The sequence below is a fragment of the Theobroma cacao genome, chromosome 4, assembly GCF_000208745.1.
Source record: "Theobroma cacao cultivar B97-61/B2 chromosome 4, Criollo_cocoa_genome_V2, whole genome shotgun sequence".
Taxonomy (NCBI): domain Eukaryota; kingdom Viridiplantae; phylum Streptophyta; class Magnoliopsida; order Malvales; family Malvaceae; genus Theobroma; species Theobroma cacao.
The window spans coordinates 25,884,121-25,905,397 of NC_030853.1; the positions used below are offsets into that span (position 1 = coordinate 25,884,121).

The 21,277-nt window shown below is 34.7% G+C and overlaps 1 protein-coding gene across 1 annotated transcript; it reads left to right on the top strand.

The window, feature by feature from the left end:
• LOC18602658 (small subunit processome component 20 homolog) lies at window positions 1,076–20,986 on the top strand. Its single transcript, XM_007034186.2, has 31 exons — window positions 1,076–1,314; window positions 1,420–1,542; window positions 1,913–2,070; window positions 2,680–2,724; window positions 3,911–3,989; window positions 4,122–4,195; window positions 4,805–4,911; window positions 5,679–5,861; window positions 6,363–6,566; window positions 6,675–6,885; window positions 6,971–7,045; window positions 7,137–7,486; window positions 7,671–7,863; window positions 8,147–8,399; window positions 8,486–8,825; window positions 8,999–9,179; window positions 9,289–9,429; window positions 9,566–9,827; window positions 9,981–10,442; window positions 10,758–11,221; window positions 12,317–12,453; window positions 12,534–12,715; window positions 12,806–13,198; window positions 13,644–13,769; window positions 14,081–14,146; window positions 14,235–16,045; window positions 16,134–16,413; window positions 17,300–17,533; window positions 19,407–19,991; window positions 20,145–20,277; window positions 20,395–20,986. The coding sequence occupies exons 1-31, from the start codon at window positions 1,246–1,248 to the stop codon at window positions 20,649–20,651; spliced, it is 8,178 nt and encodes a 2,725-aa protein (XP_007034248.2). The 5' UTR covers window positions 1,076–1,245; the 3' UTR covers window positions 20,652–20,986.

Below are 21,277 nucleotides of genomic sequence, written 5' to 3' on the forward strand. Positions count from 1 at the left end.
TCTTTTTTCTAATATAAATTTGAAGACCTCGAAATATATTTTTTAAATAAGAGAGACCTCAAAATATCAGTAGTTAAAATTTGAAGGTTTTGCTTTGTAAAATGAATAATACGAAAAATATATAAAATTGTTGGAGAAAAAGAAATAAAAAATATGATATTTATTTTTTAAAAAATTAATAAAATATTTTTATTTTTATTATATTTAATTAAATTTTTATATTTTTATTTTAAATCAAATAAATTTTTATGATTAATTTTTTTAATTAATATATTTCTTTAGTTAAAAAGTTTATTTTTTTTATATTACGTAATATTAATATGTTATATTGAATGTTAATATAATATGATAATGTGTTATAATAATATGATTAAATGACATTTTTAACTCTTATATTAGTGCTGGATAAAAATTTTATAAGTATAAAATGATATGTGTCATTTTAATTAATAATATTTAATCAGTCGTTAATTATAAGTGTTTATTTGATTAAAAATAAAAATATAAAATTTAATTAAATATAATAAAAAATAAAAATTTATTTAAAATTTTTTAAATAGTGGATATATTTTTAAAATATTATGTCAAATAAAAACCATTTATACCCATATTTAAATAACATTAAAATTCTTATAACATCGTATTCTTATTGTTATTATGATCATCTTATTCTTATTCTTTATTTAAAAACATTTACATTGAAATTTTATGAAGGTCAATTTCACTTTAAATTAAATATATTAATAATTTAGTATTTGATGATTCATATGATAATTTTAATGTATTCAGAGAAAAAAATTAGATAATTTTAACAAATGTCTTAAAGCACTTGTTAATAATATATATATTTTTAAGGTTTAACTAGAAGTTATGTATAAAAAATTAAGATAAAGCTAATATAAAAAACATTTTTTGGATTTTTTTTAATTAAATACTATAAATCTATAGGCAGATTGGGCTTAACTGTCCAACATTTAACCCGATAGAAGCCCGGCTTGTGCTACCGCGGCCCAAGCCCATTGTAACTTTTTAGTCGGCAAGACGCCAGCGCTTGTTTATGCCAGGTTTTCTCAGCCTCGAAGAAGCGGCTGCCTCTAAGTTCCAAGAAAGAAGAAAAAAGGAAAGAGAAACAGAGGTCCAGTTTGCTAAAACCCTTGTAAAACCCTGGAAAATTCTGGCTATCGAAAAAGCCTCATATTTGTGAACTAGAAAAGGAACGAATACTCTTTTCTCTCTATCTCTGCAATGGCAACACCGTCCCATGCTCAAGCTGTCAAGTCTCTCAATAAATCTCCTGGCCGCAGGCGCTTTGTTGTATGCTCTTTTCTGTCTCCTTTTTTTCCTTTTTCTTTTTAGTTTTTTCTTTTTATCATTTTAATTTGGCACTCTTAGTTTGTTTCCTTCTTTGGGTAATTGCAGTTCAAGACTTTCTCTCAGAGAATAGAGGATATTGATATAAATGTATTTCGAAGCCTTGATAAAATCAAGTCAGAGCCCTCTGAAGGTTCATCTTTCCTTCGGGATTGCCTTATCGAGTGGAGGGTATGCGTTAATTTTCATCAAAAAGTTTTGTTTCTTTCTTTGACCATGTTGGAACCCACTATTTTTTGGTTTTTTTTTTATTACATTTTTAGAATTGATTGCTTTTAGTTAGTTTATTGTTTTGCTGGAATCCTTCACGGTTATGTGAGAACATAATTCATTTACAAATGAATGATCTTATTTGAAATAAATAGTTTATGCTTTCGAAACAAAGTCCATTAATTGGATTTAATGCAGTTCGCTAGGGAAGCATATCTAATATGATAAAACGTACCAGTTCTGGTCCATTAAAATGTTATTTTAGATGGTATTTACTTTACTTTCCTTTCATTGCTGTTAATTTTTTTTATGTTTTTTATTGTTAATGCAGGAACTGAATACTGCAGAGGATTTCATTTCATTTTATGCGGAAGCATTGCCTTTTGTACAGACTCTACCCTTGGTACTCTTGCACAAGGAATTGATATTTACTAAACTTATATCGAGATTGCAAATGAAAGCTAGATTATCTCTTGAGCCTATACTCAGGTGTGTAAGTTTATGCTTGATCAAGCTCTATCCATTGTCTTGGTATAAGTTTGGTTTCGTTTTTGTTAATTGTTCTTCAAACAAAATGGCAGACTGGAGGCTCATTAAATTGACTCTCTAGATTTTGTTTAGCACAACAGCATATTGATCTAGAGAAACAAAGGACTGTCTGAGTAGCAAGTTTACCAATAGCATATTATATCCAGTCTAACACCAATGGATGAAATTAGCCAGCAGTGCTGCAACAGTTTATTGCAGCTGCTTGATGGTTTGATCATTAGTATCCATCTTGGGAAATTAGTTTATTGCAGCTGCTTGATGGTTTGATCATTAGTATCCATCTTGGGAAATTAGTTTATTGCAGCTGCTTGATGGTTTGATCATTAGTATCCATTTTGGGAAATTATCTTGGGCTATAATGTTACAGCATACTCTGTTATAATATTAGTATCCATGTTGGTTTTTTTTTTTTTTATGGTTGAAGGAAAGCTTATATGAATTTGTGTTATTGATGCTGCATATTCAACTTCCTGTTTCTCGTGCTCCATTTTGTGCTCCCTTCTGTTTGTACTGGTTTGAGATAACAAAAGTTTTCTAACTTTTGTGCAGGTTGTTGGCAGCCTTCTCTAGAGACCTTCTTGAAGATTTTCTTCCGTGAGTCCCTTCTTCCTGTGATCAAATCCGTTTTTTTCTCCCTTTCTGGTGTATAACAATTATGCAGTGCTGCATGTTATTGATACTTGAAGTGCATATGCATGTATTAACTGATGCTATGTATAGGTTATTTTACGGCTATGCTACAAGTAATGCATGGAGTACATATCATCTATATGGGTGGGCATGAAACAGTTTTGATGCATTGCCTTGAAATATTGTGTTTTATGTATTGATAGTTCTGGTTTATTACATAGTTTAGTAAAACTGAGTGGAACAATAAATAAAAGAAGAAAAAACAGCTTCAAAACATATTTTGTTATGGAAACATCTGATTTATATTGGAGAGACAAGGTTTTTTCTCCCCAAGGAGCTTCCTGCTGGAGAGGAAGGGTGGCCACTGTATTAACTGCTGGTATTCACAGCATCATGCAATAGTGGTGCAGTTGTCAAAGAAACAGGGGAGATGAATAACTCTTGTAACTCAAGGGCCGTCAATAACTGCAAGATTTTTTCTTTAATCAATAGATAGCCGCATGTACTCATATGGCTAGGGTTTGACTTAGATCAATTATCAGGTTTAAGCAATACTTTCACCAATTGTGGTTTTCAACTACTTGTTTATTTTTGACATTTATGCCACTTCATGTTTCTTCTATCAGAAGTGGGGGTTTGGTTCTTAATTTGTAATTCAAGTACTACATGCTGATACAAGTGTTTTTTCTTTCCATTGAAACATTTTTTTAAACATGAAGGTACTTCTGTCTTTCTAATAAAATATTTTGACATTGTAACCATTCTTATCGAGTGAAGAAACCTCAAGAGGTGTAAGTGCCAAAACCAGTGCCATTGCATCGTTTTCATGATTTGTAGGAAGTGCAAGGGATGAAATTGTAAGAGCAGTTTATCCTTGTTATTCGTGGTTGACTTCTAGAAAGGTTAGCATTAGGAGCAATGATGCTAACCTGTGATTATGAGGGCTAGTTTTGTTTTCAATTTTCACAGTTTGAAATCCTTTTGTTTTCCTTCTTGGTCACTTTTGTTTTGTTTCCATTTAGTTCAGCAATGGTTTGTTTTTTCTTTTTTTTTCTATTTCATTATTGGCAATGTTGTTTATTTTAGATTTCTTTATGTTTTTTTTTCTTTTATTATTATATTTGACTCATTTGCATAACTTTTTGGCCAGCTTCCTGCCTAGGATGGCTGATTCATTAGTCTCTCTCCTCAAAAGTGGTGCAGATAGGGAGCCAGAGATCATTGAGCAGGTCTGGGCTCTATGCTCTTTTCTCTTACCTGAGTAGTTCTTTATGTGTTAATATTGTTTTACTTGTTTAATGTTGGCCTAAATTTTGGTAATTATTGACGTGGACTCTTAACTTGGCCACCTTTGCATGCAGATTTTTACTTCATGGTCATGCATCATGATGCATTTGCAGAAGTATTTCATACGGGACATCATAAATGTTCTCAAGTGAGTATTTCTTGAGTCTTGTTTTTGCAAAGTAAGTATGAGAAATAGGTAGCTTATTTAGTTGGATAGTCCTCTTGATTTTTAATTTATCTTGGAAGCACATATCCTTTCTCCTTATAATGTTACTGGGTGAAGAGATAAGAATTTTATATTAAGGAATTTTCTACTATTGAAAAGTTCAGAAAGAAAGATGGTTTTTTCCTTAATGGGAAAAAGAAAGTAACTCTGGTTAATTATAGGGGATAAAGATGGTTGAGGAGAATATTTTTAGGGCTTCATTTGGAGTTCCTACAGATATCGAGGGGAGTGTTGAATTCTATAAAGATATATATGTATTTTCACTTTGATGTTTCCAGTTTTGCTGAACCATATCTTTTGAGTTTCACTATATATTCTTAAGGTTTTATATATGTTTTTGATGTTGTCAGGTCTCCGATAGATGCGTATAATGTCTTGACAACTACCTATTAGTTGTACAACTTTTTGATGAGTTTGACAAAAGAATAAGATAGGAGTTTTTTTTTTTTTGGGACTGAAGTGGATTATGAAAGAATGACAAATTTGACACAATTTATGTCGCTTATGTTCTTTTTTCCCTTTGTTCTAAAGGGTTACAGTACAATTGAGATATTACGCGAAGGATTATGTCCAAGAGTTTATGGCAGAAGCTACATCATTCTTGCTGCGGAATGCACCTGTTGAGCAACTTATAAAAGGTATCAGCTTGCAATGATGGAAACTTGTTTCAAATTTCCTATTCTTATGATGCCTAGAATTAGGATCTAGATTTTTTTTTCTCAGCTTGCAGAAGTTAAGTCTCTTAGTGATAATATTTTAATAGGATGTTTTTCCAGTTGAGCATTGTATGTTCATTCTGCATTTTCTTTCGGACTGCATGCCCTCGAATAGTTTTTAACAATGCTAGTGAAACAATTAATAGTTGTAAATGAGCTTTTGATGTTTTAAGTTGTTGGAGAATATTTCACTGCAAAAGTTCTATAATTATCAGGGAGAGCGCCATGTTTGCGAGTAAGAGTATTTTGGAACCCTTACAATTTTTGTTTATGTGAAAAAAAATGTTAAAGCTGACACCAGGGTTCCTTTTTGATGTCTCTGATGTTGATTATTGCATTTTGTGTTGAATTTTGAAGGTATTACATTAAGTAGGTTATGTTTTGAATTTATAATTTAATTGTTGCGTATGGTAGACATTTGCTTGATGTGATTTTCTCGCTAGATTTTTTGTGGTTTTTCCCCTTCCCAGTTAATTTGTTTTGTTTTTGTTTTTTTTTTTTTTTTTTTTTTGCAGTTTGTATTTCTATTGTACAAAATTAAAGTAATGAATCTCTTGAATCAAGAGAATTGTTGCGAGTTACATGCATTTGTGGTCTTATGATGTATATTGTGTTGCTTTGTGTTGGATCTGAATTTGAGTTTTTGTTAAATTCTGTGGCTTATGTTTTCTGAATTTTGATTGAAACAGGTATTAGAAAGATCATGTTTGAAGTTACGAAGAATCCATTACCTATACGGAAGTCTGGAGTTAGTGCTTTGTTATGTTATGTTATGTTAGGAACCTCATCGAGGTTCCATTCAGGAGCTGAGAGAGTTTTGCGATTATTGGTGGACAATTCAATATTTGCTATTGGTGAGAAGTGTCCTGAAGGTATGTTATTTCTTGCTGATAATGCCCTTCTAGAGACCATTAATGCTGTGCTTTATGTACATGGCTTAGGCACTTCAATACTTTGTTGGAAGAAGAATGCCTGAGGTTTCTCACTAGAGTCATTAGTATTGATGATCTATTCACTCTGTTAGTGCGCCCATCTATCCAAGCAACACATATTTAGTGAATAACTATGGTATATACTTAGATCTTTCTTTGCAGGATGTTGGAAATATTTGAAAGTGTTTAATGTTTATAGTTAAGTTTCTTTGAGGACTTGCTAACTACGTGATTTATTTACTGGTATATCTTCTTTAGTTTACACATTTTTCACTTGCTGATAGCTTGTATTGGCTCTTCTTGGTCATTCTTAAGCCCTGCAATGTATTTTGTCTCTGACTTAGTACTAGCATGGTTTATCTTGTTTTTTGTTGGTTAGTGGCTGGTATTCTTCTTTACCTAGTTTTATTTGGTCCTGAGGGTTTCTATGTCCTCTTGCAGGTTCAGATGCTATTCTTGAAGTGGTGATTATTGCCTTTCAAAAATTATCGGAGGAGCTAGAACCCAAAGAGTTAACTCTCATGTGGGAGTGCTTGTATCAGGAAATAAATGACTCTGAAACTAATGGATCCTTCTTACATCTAAGTCGCCTTTTATCGCTACTTACATCTGCTGTTCAGGTTAATAACGGGCGTGGTGTTTCTAGTGAGTTGACAATGGTCTTGATACTATGGTTTCCTTCTTTTTCTGTTAAACATTATTTTGACTTTCTTTTACCTTACTGCCTATTCTAATTAATGTACTGCCATGCAGATTATCAACAAATGCTTAAAGTTGTAGGGTCCTTGGTGCGGAAAATTGTACTGCCTTCTAACAAAGGAAATGGTAGTTTGCTGGAAGTTGTGGATAAGGTTCTGTCGCTAATGCTACACATTCTTGATGGACTCTATGGTTTTAATAACTTGTCATCCATCTCTGGCTGTTTGTTACAGTGGACTCCTGTATTTGAGTTAGGGAACTCAAGGTATTATCTGTTTTAGAATCGGTCTCAAATGCCATGTCTTTTAGCTGCATTTTTTTCTCATGACATGCTGTTGCTTGGGTTTCAGTTTGTTGACTTTTCTTAGAGAACTACTGCTGAAGGACCCTTCTGTAATATATATTTTCAGAGATCATATTTTAAGGTAATATTGACATCTAAGTTGCATCTTGGATCTTCCTTTACTCTTTCTGCTTTGGCTGCAGTTTTCTGAAATTTTATGATTGAATTTTCAGTGCTATGAATGATTTGGTAGAATCTTCATCAGAAGAAGTTATTTGCTTGTTACTGTCCTTCTTTGAGAGACTGCAAATGCACCCTCAAAGCTCTAACTTCTTAGATGGAATTTCTGAAGGGAGACTTGCAAAGATATGCTATTATATGCAAGGGGTTATTAGTAACTGGATCAGGCTTATAAATGATATTGTACTTGGGAATTCATTACCTGCTGAAATTGATGATGCCAAGTTGGCTGTATTATGGGGAGTTATAAGCTGCTATCCACATATGTTTGATGTCCAAGCAAATGGATCTGTGCTGATGGATTTGATAGATGCACTTCATCAGCTTCTTATGATTGAAGATGGTAAGTAATTCTGCCTTTCATCTTTGTTTTCCAGTATGTACTCTGAAACACTGCTGTCTTTTGTTGCCTGCAATTCATAGCTTTGAGTTGTTAAGAATGGCCACGTCTGCATTTTTAGCTTTCTTAAATCTGGTTGTAGTATCTCCTTATCATGTTTTCTCTTGGTTTTCTCCTATTCTTTCAGAATATATTGCAGGTGTTTCCAAACACACTTGGGAAAGCCTAGTTGGTTCTGCTTTAGGTTCCCATAACAAATGGTATTCTGCAAAAAAGCCTGGGTATGGAGAAATGAGCAAAGTATTACATCTTGCCAAGGCCTGCAAATCATCCTCGCAAGTATTGTTGGCTGCTGCTGATTACTTAGATATTGTGAATGGGTATGTTGACATTTATGTATGCAAATTTTCTGAAATAACCCAGGCTCGGCCTAGTGGTCCTTGCGCTTCAATGGAGGGTCAAGGTCCACTGGTCGGTTCCCCTTCCCCCCTGGCCTTGCCCAAATTTACCAAATACAGACACAAACACATACATGCACATGTCTTGTTCATTTTACTCACAAAGCACACAGACACATATACTCTTTCTGGTTATCTTTGTTTTATCAACATGTTGTGCTTGTTGATCACTGGTTATGTTTGGAAATTATCATAAAAATGGTAGGCCTGCATTGCAAGCAGACAGCAGCAAGAAAATATATCATCCTGTGCTTGAAGGAGAGAATACTGTGGATGCAGTTGGCATTTTTGCCGATAATTTGTGTCACCCAGATAAGGGGATTCGTCTTCCAACTCTAAGAATTTTGTGCCATTATGAGCCTCTCAGTTGTGAAATTTCTGATAAGGATCAGCCAGCTGAGAAGAAATTAAAAACAGAGGGTTCTCAGGCTTGTATTGTAGCCACTGATGATAGCAATGTATGTACAACTATCTTCTGCTGCTTTTATTCTTTAACACCAGCATTTATTAGATAATTAATACTAATATATTTCCTTTAAAGCAGGTTCTGCGTCTCTTGCTATCTATTGAGGCCACTTCTCTTTCAATTTTTACCAGCAGGAAAGTCACCTTATTGATATCTAGAATACAGATGGGGCTCTCTCCTGGAAGGATATCTGAAACATATGTACCACTTGTCTTGAATGGGATAATTGGCATCTTCCATAATCGTTTTAGCTATATATGGGATGCAGCTTCTGAGTGCCTTTCAGTTCTGATTAGCAAGCACACTGGACTTGTCTGGGATAGATTTATTTCTTATTTTGAGCAATGTCAATCCCTGGTTCAGGCATCTGATATTCTACTTGACGGAGTAAATGCCAATTTATCTAACACATCTAGTGGTATGTGAAGATATGTATTTTGCTATTAAATTGGCATTCATTTGTTTCCTTTTGATATTATATCTTGTCAGTGGATTTTATGATTGAAACTTGGTCTAGGGTATGTAATATGATCGTTGTTTTTCATGATATAAATACTGATTTCTAATTTCCTCCCTTGTTTCAATGTTCAGATCTTGTAAGGAAATTCAATTTGTTTCTTAAGCCTGCATCTGATAACACACCAGGCACATCAGTCTTGTCCTTGTTGCTCCAATCTCTACAAAAGATTCCTTCTGTTGCTGAATCTCAGTCCCGTCAAATTATACCTCTATTTTTAAGGTTTTTGGGTTATGATAGCGATAATCTTGTGAGGTAGTCATCTTCTTTATCTTGTACCATTGATTTGTTTTTCTTATGATATGAAGCATTGAAGTAAATCATCTTATTAGAACTTTGTTTATTTTCTCATTTGGTATTGCAGCTTGGGATTGTTCAATTCAGACATTTATGACGGGAAGGAGTGGAAGGGAATCCTTAAAGAATGGCTGAGCTTGTTGAAACTGATGCGGAACCCTAGATCATTCTATCGAAATCAATTTCTAAAAGATGTTCTGCAAAATAGGTTGGTGCAGTGTGGTTGGTGCTTTATAGTGTCTCATTTGTCGCTTGCTTTAAATTGTGTTAGTTGTCACAAAATCTAAACTCAAATTTAACAATCTTTTAGGATGGGTCATGTATTTTATTTCTGTCTTTATCAGGCTTCTAGATGAGACTGATGCTGAAATACAGGCAAGGGTTCTTGATTGCCTTTTATTGTGGAAAGATGACTTCTTACTCCCATATGACCAGCATCTGAAAAATCTAATCAATTCAAAATATCTGAGAGAAGAACTAACAACATGGAGTTTATCTAAAGAATCTGGTCTAATTGAAGAAGCTCATAGGGTGACTCTGGTGCCTTTAGTTGTTCGTCTTCTGATCCCAAAAATTAGAAAGTTGAAAACACTTGCTTCTCGGAAGGTATATCCAAGTCCAACTGAATATGATTTAAATATTCTTTACCCCTAACCTTTCAGCCTATGGGGTTTTCCAATTCTATCCATATGTATTTATTTTCACTATCATGTCATTCTTATCACTTTGAATGTTGATGCTATGACCTTATTTTGACAGCATGCAAGTGTACATCTTCGAAAGGCAGTTCTTGGTTTCATAGCTCAACTCGACGCTCATGAGCTCCCTCTTTTCTTTGCTTTGTTATTAAAGCCCTTGCAAATTATATCAAATGAAGATGATTGTGCTTCTAACTTGTATTGGAACTTACCAAATAGTTCTATTGATGAATTTCACGCACCAAATTATCTGAAATATTTCACAGTGGAAAATATAACAGCCCTTTCCTGGAAGAAAAGATATGGTTTTCTGTATGTAATTGAAGATGTTATTGGTGTTTTTGATGAATTTCATGTCAGACCTTTTCTTGATCTATTGATGGGATGTGTTGTTCGGGTATTAGCAAGCTGCAGTTCGAGCATTGACATTGCCAGGGTTGCTGAATCGTCTCTGGTAAAAGATCATCCTGGTGTTGAGCTGAGCTCTGATGACAAAGACAGTGCAGTGGTAAATGATGTGCAGGTAATATTTCCAGCTGTGCTGTGACTGTCTTTTTTCCTTGTTCTTCAATTGGATTGATAGCTGCTCCTTTTCTCAAATACTTTGTCTCTTTTAAATTCAAATAGGGTAACGAACTATTTGTAGTATTCAATAGGATTTCTGTTTGATGTTATATTCTATCAATGATGGAACAGCATCTTGTATGCTTTTCTTTTCACCATCTTTTCCTTCTAATTGGCCTTTTACAAATAACCATATTCTTTATTGAAGGAAACTAAGTTTAGGTTGCATTTAAAAGACACAGCTTGTTAATGATACTTTTTTCTTCTTTTGCAGACTGGCATTGCCATCAAGCAGTTCAAAGATTTGAGGTCTCTATGTCTGAAAATTGTTTCTCTTGTTCTCAATAAATACGAGGACCACGATTTTGGTTGTGAATTCTGGGACCTATTTTTTACATCTACGAAACCCTTAATTCATGGTTTCAAACAGGAGGGTTCTAGTAGCGAAAAACCAAGTTCCCTGTTCTCTTGCTTTCTGGCTATGAGTCGAAGCCACCGACTTGTGTCCCTATTGTGTAGGGAAAGGAATCTTGTTCCTGATATTTTTTCAATTCTAGCTGTCCCAACTGCTTCAGAAGCTATTTTATCTTGTGTTCTGAAGTTTATTTCAAACCTGCTTGATCTTGATTGTGAGTTGGATGATGAAAACAGTCCTATCCAAAGTGTGATATATCCAAACCTAGAAGCACTTGTCTGCAGCTTGTATCATCATTTTCAGAGTGATAGTGCATCTAAGAGGTATGAGTGATTCATCTTACCTGTAATTCTCATGCAAAGGTATGCTAGTATGTGTAGAAGTATTGAAGAATCAACTGCTTCAAACTATTATGAAATAAATAGTTACTTTGGAAGAAGAAAAGAACTGTTTTTCGTTTGCTATTCCTCCTGGCTCACATAATGGATCATCCATTTTCTTACTGCTTCACTAATCTGGCATCACTGTAGAAATAAGAACTTTTTCTCATAATCATCGTTGAAATCTTCCAAGAAGCATGTCAGTGATATGACCATATAAATTTTCAGTTCTTGGTTGTGCACTTTGAGTAAGGTGCTGTTCACTTGGAGTACATTAAGTTTGAGAGAAATTGTTTTTTTTCTTTTCTATTTCCCTTTTTCAAACAGAACGTAAAATTTAGTAGTAATATATTTGGAGGGTAGAATTTTTTTTTTAAGAAAATAGAATGATTGATAATGAGAGAGAAAGGGGGGGGGGGGGGAGGGGAAGAGAAATAGATAGAGAATGTTTTAAGTATGGTAATGTGTAGTAGTTTCATTTAAGGCCTTCTGTCACAGGACCAATGAGAAACATTGGATACCTTTCCGATCCTTGGTCCAAAAACAAAAAACTAATTCTAAGTTTCTACTCTCAGGATATTTTGAAAATTTTTATGGTAGATTTTTCCCCCCAAATTAAAGGGTTGTCTAGATATTATGTTTGATAGAAAATGCCAGTGAACATGTAAGTTGAGACACCTATCTTTTCTGTGTCTTTTTTCTCCAAGACCCTTTATGGCCCCATTGGTAATGGAAACGTCTTTTTATTATGACTAATAATGTGTTCTTTTGAAGTTTAATATTCTGGTCTGTATTGAATTTTTTTTTTTTTGAAAGGCTGGTCTGTATTGAATGTTAATGAATACTTTTTACTCTCTTTTTCTTTTCTCAACATGTGGAACTCTGTTCTGTCCCTACTTCATTCTTAATTCCCCTTTTATGGTTTCTGCATTAACGACTCATATATATTTGAGTTGTTTGCTTTTGAGTTAAAAGTTATTAGGGGATGGAAAAGCTCATCTCTGAATTTTTCCTTCATCTATTCTTTTGCTGTTACAGAAAATTGGTCAGATGTCCTGGGGAAACAGAAATTAGAATTTTTAAATTGTTATCGAAGTACATAAGGGATCCATTGCTGGCAAAGAAATTTGTTGATATCTTGCTCCCATTCTTATCAAAGAGAGTCCAAGGTTCTGGTAAGAATAATTTAGAATAAGTATTGATACAAAATTATTCTCTTTCTTTGTTGTATTAATGTATTTTATTGGTGTTGCAGGTATCTGTCTTGAAGCCATACAAGTTATTCGAGATATCATACCTGTACTAGGGAGTGAGAGGACCACTGAGATGATAAATGCAGTTGCGCCACTTCTTATTTCTGTTAAACTGGATATTCGGGTGTTTATTTGTGATCTTCTTGAAGCACTTGCTAGAACTGATGCTTCTGTACATGTGGTGGTAATATTTGCCTTGTTTTTAAATTTTTATTTTGGGAGTTTCTTTTATCTATGAATATCATAAGTTTTAATTCTGATGGTTGGAGTGCAGGCTAGACATGTCAGGCAATTGAATGCAACCTCAGCTTTTGAATTGGATGAGCTTGATTATGACACTATAGGCAAGGCATATGAAGAGATTGGAATGGGATTCTTTTGTGCTGTGCCAGTGGAGCATACATTACTCATTTTGTCACAATGTGTATATGATATGTCATCAGAAGAATTAATCTTAAGGCATCATGCTTATAGGTTGTTACTTATATTTCTTGAATTCTCTGCCAAAATTCTTGGCCAAGAGGTTACAGATCACCATGAAACTGCTGAAGAGATGATGATAGATGATGGAGGCCGTTGGACAAGAGCATGCATGAGGCGTATTATAAACAAATTTCTTTTAAAAAATATGGGGGATGCAATTAGCAGGGGAATTTCTGTGAGAAAGGTATCAAACGATTTAGACCTATTTTAGTCCTCTTGTAGAAATAGGTGATATGTTAGCTAACCACCCCATCTGATACAGCATGCTCCAAACTATGTACACATGTACTGCTGTGCATAAGGACCCTTGTTGATGGTAACAATTTTGTTTGGGAAAGCAATTTTTCAATTATTATACCAACTAATGTGATATAGATGTGCACCACATTATGTACACATGCTTATGTGCATAAGGACACTCATTGATGCGTATCGTTGTTCTTCGTACACATATTTTGCCGTTATTATAGTCAGTTTCTTTGTATCCTTTTAGGGTTACAAAGATGTAGTATGTGGAGAAAAATCCATGATATTTGCAATATCAGTTGCAGTAACTTGAAAAAAAAAAAAATCTGTGTCTTCAATCCTTAATATTCAGGAGGTTTTTTAATGGATGGGAATGGTTTCAGGAATGGATTGATTTGCTGCGAGAGATGGTGATAAAGCTTCCACAATTGGCAAATCTTAATTTGTTCAGAGCTTTATGCTCTGAAGATGCTGATCAAGATTTTTTCAACAATATCATCCATCTACAGGTTATTTCCTTGCTTTCTATGCTCTTTTGGCCACTGATGTTCTGACATAAATCATTTGTGTGATTGACAATGGTCTCTGAATGCATGTGATGAAAGACTGCTGTTTATTTGTTCTGTTCGTTCTGATAATTTGTTCTTGTAAGTTCAGCAAATATTTCTATTCTGAAGTGGAGTTTGTAACTTTTCTTCAGCCTTTGTGTATTTCTTCTGTTTTTGCTAGTGCTAACAAAAGCTAATTTGCTTTAGCTGTTAATGATTGTTCCAACAAAGGAGACTGAAGATTTTTCTCAATTGCCTCTTTATTTGTGCAGAAACATAAGAGAGCAAAGGCTTTGTCTCGCTTTGCAGATGTTATCAGTAAGAGCAATATGTCTAAGGTAACTTCATTGTTAACACGTTGGTATTTAACTAGGGGAAGTTTTCTTATAAGCACTAAAAACTTGCTATGCTGCTTTCGGCTTGCAGGATATCATAAATAAAGTGTTTATTCCACTCTTTTTCAACATGTTGTTCGATTTACAACATGGAAAGGATGAACATGTTAGAGCTGCATGCATGCAAGCACTTGCTTCAGTTTCTGCTAGGATGGAATGGAAATCATACTACACATTACTGCTTCGCTGCTTTAGGGAGATTAGGATGAAGCCAGACAAGCAGAAGGTTCTCTTACGATTAATTTGCTGTATCTTGGACCAATTTAGTTATTCACAGCTTTGTTCCAATCAAGGATCCAAAGATTCCTTGGACAACATTTTAGATTCTGAAACCAGTAGTACTGTTTCTTCAGCATTGCAGAATGGTGGTAATTCTGTTATGGTTGCTGAGATACAGACCTGCCTTCAAAAAACAGTGCTGCCAAAGATACGAAATTTATTGAGTTCTGATTCTGATAATGTCAATGTTAATATCAGTCTTGCAGCACTGAAACTTCTAAAGCTTCTTCCAGGAGATATAATGGACTCCCAGCTGTCTAGCATCATTTACCGCATTTCGAATTTTCTAAAGAATCGTCTAGAAAGTATTCGTGATGAAGCTAGGTCTGTGTTGGCTGAATGTCTGAAGGAGCTTGGACTTGAATATATGCAGTTTATAGTTCAGGTTTTGCGAGCAACATTGAAACGGGGATTTGAGCTGCATGTTCTAGGATACACACTTAATTTTGTTTTGTCAAAGACTCTTTCAAAGTCTACTTATGGGAGCTTGGATTATTGTTTAGAAGATCTCCTCTGTGTGGTGGAAAATGATATTCTTGGAGATGTTGCTGAGGAGAAAGAGGTGGAAAAGATTGCTTCTAAAATGAAAGAAACTAGAAAGTGCAAGTCTTTTGAAACCCTGAAATTGATTGCCCAAAGCATAACTTTCAAAATCCATGCGGTAAAGCTTCTTTCTCCCATTACAGCTCACTTGCAAAAGCATCTGACACCGAAAGTGAAAGCAAAATTGGAGAATATGTTAAAGCACATAGCAGACGGAATTGGGTGCAATCCAACTGTAAATCAGACTGATCTATTCATCTTTGTATATGGCCTTATAGCAGATGCAACTAATAAAGAAAATGGGTTGGGTGTGAATTCTTCTGGTACAGAGGCAAATAAGCATGGTAATGAGAAAACTGTTTTCTCTGGCCAGGCTTTTGGAACTAAATCTGCATGTTCACATCTTATTACTGTATTTGCTTTAGGGGTTTTGCAAAATAGAATAAAAAGCATAAAATTGGACAAAAATGATGAACAACTGTTATCAATGTTGGATCCTTTTATCAAGTTGCTTGGCAACTGCTTGAGTTCCAAATATGAAGATGTTTTATCTGCATCCCTTAGATGTCTTACTCCATTGGTAAGGCTGCCTCTGCCATCCCTTGAATCTCAGTCTGATAAATTGAAGGTGACACTGTTGAGTATCGCACAAGGATCAGTAAATCCTGGAAATCCTCTTATGCAGTCATGTCTAAAATTTTTAACTGTGCTTTTGAGGAGTACAAAAATTACATTATCCTCGGATCAGTTACATCTGTTAGTCCAGTTTCCAATGTTTGTGGACCTTGAAAGGAATCCCTCTTTTGTTGCCTTGTCACTTCTAAAGGCAATTGTTAAACGCAAGTTAGTTGTTCATGAGATATATGATATAGTAGTTCAAGTTGCAGAATTGATGGTAACTAGTCAGGTGGAACCAATTCGCAAGAAATGCAGTCAGATTTTGTTGCAATTCTTACTTGATTATCATCTTTCAAACAAACGCTTGCAGCAACATTTAGATTTTCTGCTTGCAAATCTAAGGCACGTGTCAAAGTATTTGAAGATATGTTTTTTTTTTTTTTGTTTATTTTGTTTTGGAGTTGTCTTAAACCAGTCTGCTTTCTTGCAGGTATGAGCATCCCACTGGGAGAGAATCTGTGCTTGAAATGCTCCATGCAATTATGATCAAATTTCCGAAAAGCATTGTTGATGAGCAGTCACAGACCATATTTGTACACCTGGTGGTGTGCTTGGCTAATGATCAGGATAATAAAGTCCGGTCTATGACTGGGGCAATTATAAAGCTCCTTATTGGTCGTGTAAGCCAACATTCAGTGAAGTCCATTCTTGAGTACAGTCTGTCCTGGTATATGGGTGAGAAGCAGCAACTATGGAGTGCAGGTGCACAGGTACAGTTCTCTAAAGGGGTTTATTAGATTAATGTTTGAGAATGATGTTGGCTACGTGCTTGGAGTTTCAGAATAGAAATGCAGTAAATTTTTGGAAATGGGGGCAAAATTTCTGAACCACATGTATGACCTTCTAAACTGTGAATGCTGTTTATTTGTGTTATGACATGTTTACCATATTTATTGCTTGAGAAAATTTGGTGACATATATACCTAATGAAAGTGTACCTTACTAATACTATATAGGGTGAATGTTCCAAAGTGCTCTTGTCTAAGATAAGGAACAGTGGCTCTTGTTGTAATACCCTCCCACACTCAAGTTATTGCTGGTGTAGAGACCTTATGGTGGACTAGTGGGGCGTTTTGTTGTATTATTTATATTTTGGTGATGAGCTGGGCTGCGAACTGTTGACTATATACTTTAATTTGAACAAGTTCTGTCAGCTTTATGTGTTTGGTTTGTTCTATGAGTAGTAAGCCGTGAGCTTGGATATCAGTTGAGTCTGAGCTATTCATGAGTATCTAGACTCTGCTTTAATTCTTTAGAGTTCTAGATTCAACTTAATTAGGACAGTTCTTCCAACACTTGGAATTGTTGAAATGATAGTTTTTCTATAAATTGAGCAGCTGAATTAACTTTTCTATTTTGTTTGTTAAAAAAATTTTGAAATTATTCTTTGTTGTTGGGGATGTGGGGGTAGGGGACTCCAATTCATTCTTCCTTGCTGATGTGAGCCTGGAAGTTAATGGATATATTGTTTTGTTAAGTCAAATTCTGAAACATGGCCGGACTTGAATCTAATCAAGTTCTCTGTAAATATATTTTCTTTAGGTTCCACAATTCTCATGTGTTCCTTTTATGATGGTCACGTATGTCTTTCTGCAGGTATTGGGATTAGTGATTGAGGTCATGAAAAAAAGTTTTCAAAAGCATATAAGTAGCATATTGCCAGTGACTAAAAGCATTTTGCACTCTACTATTGATGCTCTTACCAACACAGAGATGGATCTTTCTGATGAATCTACTATTCCTTTTTGGAAAGAGGCATACTATTCACTGGTTATGTTGGAGAAGATGCTCCTTCAGTTTCATGATTTAAGCTTTGAACGGGATCTTGAGGTATGTCCTGGCTGTTTCTTGTTCCAGAGTAAAAATGTTATTAGATAAGACTTTCCTTTTTCCACCCTAGTTGTCTTATTGACCACCATTCTCCGTAAAAGTACGGCCAATCTGTTAATGATAGCTAGGTATATCCCTCTTTATATGTCTAGAGGCAGGTAACTGAGCATTGCTGATTTGTCATCAATATAATAGAATATTATCATTATTGTGGCACATTATATTGTTTCATTCAATCCTTCATTCTTTATCTCTCTCTTTTTAAAAGATAAACTATAAAAAAGACATTAGACCCTTTCCAGATGTGATATAGTGTTGTAAAATCATGGCACATTGATTATATCTTTTTTATTATTATTATTTTCTTTTAAAGATAGAGTTTAGAAAAGCCATTAATTTTGCATGTGCAGTTAAGTTATTATCCTTTATTTGATTTAATCAAGCCATCGAACTTTAATTTCAATGTAATTAAGTCCAATTGAAACAAAATATTTGCAACAAGAACTGATTAAATCTTTTAAAGTGTAGAATAGTCTGTAGTTGTTTTGCCTTGATTGCACTTAAATAGTAGTCCCATCGTTTACTTGAATCAATAGAAGTACAATGGCTTGAGTGTGCATTTACACAAAGTTTGAGGGTCTTTTTATCTTTTATCCTTTTCCTCTTTTTGTTGTTAGGGAGCATCTATGTTAAGTTTCTTATAATTTGCTTATTTCATTATAATGGTTTTGCATGCTTGTTTTGGGTTTAATTTGTTACATCTCACAAATAAGCATAGGTACAAACAATTATGCACCTACAAATTCATATGTGTAAGCATGAGTGGAGCCAAAATTTGAAAGTTGAATTTTATTTTTGGGGGGCGGGGCCTGTTGACAATATATTTCAGGAAATATCCTTGGAAGACATCAGAGAAAATTTGACAAAGTTTTGGGGGCTATACCCCTGTAACAGTCAATAAGCTTTATCCCTTTGTCTGTTACATTGTCATGTGCATCTTCCATGATATGAGCTAGATCATTACACCCGTTGGCTGGCTCTGGAAATATTAGTCTTGCATTGCATGAATAGATATAACTTTTAAGGAGAAACAGCATTGCTCAGATTTTTTGTTGGTCCTTGTGGGTGGCAAATAGCATAGATAATTTAGTTAAAATTTTCTCAACATTAGGGCTTTATTTTGTTCAGCTTGATGAGCAGAAGAGCTTAGAATGCTTTGTAGTCTTATGTTGGTGCATTTTAGATAATGAGTACTGATCCAATTACAATAAATGTTTCTGCCAACATAATGTTAGGGTTTTAGTTAAATCTAGCGTTACCACTTGCATATGATTTGAACACCTAACATGTTTCAACATACTAGGTTCTTAGAATCTTTTGTGCATCCAATTTTAGTTTGTTTTAATTCAAAGACTATGTGTTGTATTCCCTCTCTATGCCACATAGTTATCAGCCATCTAGTACAGACACATGTATATATGTAAATTTATTTATTTATTTTTAAAAACCTATGTGATCCTTTTGTAAAAAATAATGACAAGTTTCCAAACATTACAGTAACTATCCTCTGGCACAGGTCAGAAATTAGCTCCGTACTCATGTTTTTCATGAGGTGATAACCTACCTGACTTTTTAGACAGATGCTAACAGAAGCAAAGACAGTTCTAGAAATTGTACATAAAACAATAATGAGTTGCAAATAGGAAGTACCCTCATTTTTAAGTGGTGTACAGCATGTTGTACTCAAACAAGTCTCTTCAATCAGCCAACTCAAGAACAGACATATCCTGCCCATATTTATTATTAATGATAGGAAATTAGCAATCTGATTATGTAATTGAATTCATATTAATACTACTCTACTCATTATCAGGACATTTGGGAAATGATATGTGAGTTGCTGTTGCATCCGCATGCATGGTTGCGCAATGTATCAAATCGCCTCATTGCCTTGTATTTTACTAGCATGAACGAGGCTAGAAGAGGTAGTTCTGAGAAGTCATATGGAGCTTTATTCCTTATGACGCCAAGTAGACTTTTTATGATAGCTGTTTCCCTTTGCTGCCAACTGAAAGCACCTATCAGTGATGATGAGGCTGCTACAAAGGATCTAAGGCTTGGTGCTAAGAAGGAGAAGGAAAAGAACCATCATCACCGGAGCAGCCTGATTACAAAAAATCTTGTGTTTGCAATTGGTGGTCTGAACTCCTTGATGAAAGAGTGGGCTGGTGTGAACCATACAAAGTTCTGGTCTACCCTTGAACAGCATGAGCAGGAGCAGTTTGTTAAAGGTTTCCAGTTGCTCAATCCAAGAAAAGCAACAGGAATGCTTTTGTCTATCACTGGTGCTACACATGACCAAAATGATACAGACCATTCTAAGGGCCTTCAATATCTACTTGTCTTTAATTTGCTTAAAGAGCTGGGCAAGCTTGCCCTTCAAATGGAGGCTATTCAGGTTGGTCAGACTGTTGGTGTTTATTTGATTTCTGGAAATGCATTGGACTGAAATTCCTTTCCTGACCCGACTGGTTAACTTGTTGGTTTTGAATTGCATTTTTGTTTTTATTGAATATATGTTGTGCTGATAAATTTAAAATGCCGTGTGCAGTTGAGGATTGTCTTCAATAGTTTCCAGAAAATTTTACCTGAAATCAGTAAGGATGATTGCCGACATTATGCATCTTATATGATGCTGCCCTTGTATAAAGTTTGCGAAGGGTTTGCTGGAAAAATAATCCCTGGTGAGTTATGACCTTCCCATACTAGATTTATTCCGTATAACTTTAGACCTTCCTGGTTTTGATTGAAATCCTTATGCTGTTGCAAACTTGACCATTTTTATCCGCATTGTCTTACAGATGATCTAAAGCAATTAGCACAAGAAGTTTTGGAAAGTATACGGAACACTTTAGGCACTGAAGATTTTGGACATGTTTACAGTGAGATTAAGAAGAAACTAAAATCAAAGAGGGATAAGAGGAAGCGAGAGGAGAAGCGCATGGCTGTTATCAACCCTGAGCGCAATGCCAAGAGGAAGTTGAGGATTGCAGCCAAGCATCGTGCCAACAAGAAAAGGAAGATAATGGCGATGAAAATGGAAAGATGGATGCGTTGAGAATTGATTTTATGAATAGTCCCTTGAATATACAGCTCTCCGAACAGGGACGATGATACCCTGCTTTTCTTTTCCATGACTAAGGCATCAGGAAATGATATTTACTTACCTTGTATAGTAACCAATAGACACAACCATGGATATCATCAAAATTTGGATGTCCTCTTCCCATTGCTTTTGCCTGGGAGGAAATTTTGAGAAATTCACCTGTTTCCCTCGGTTTTGATTGGTGAGGGATCTCCTTTACTTGTAATACCAGAATATTTATAACTCAATTTTTACTCCAGATAGAAAAGTAAGTTAATCTTTAATATGTTGAGGTTAGTGATAGTAAATTTGTGAATTCTTTTAATAATTTTGAGGATCCTATTGTCCTAAGATTTAAACATGTGATTCTAACCTGTAGAAAAAATCTTAAAATTCCGACCACATGCCATCTTCCTATTAATTACCATATCTTGAAAATCCCTAATTACGTTTTTTTTTAATGTAATTATTCTAAAGCATGATCGTCAAAAGTTTATTAATATCACCATTATTATGGGGTCGGGAAAGTCCCATAACCTATGCTTTAATGCTTCAAAACAGAGGAAAAAAAAAAAAGTAAGACAAAGAAAGGAGGCATT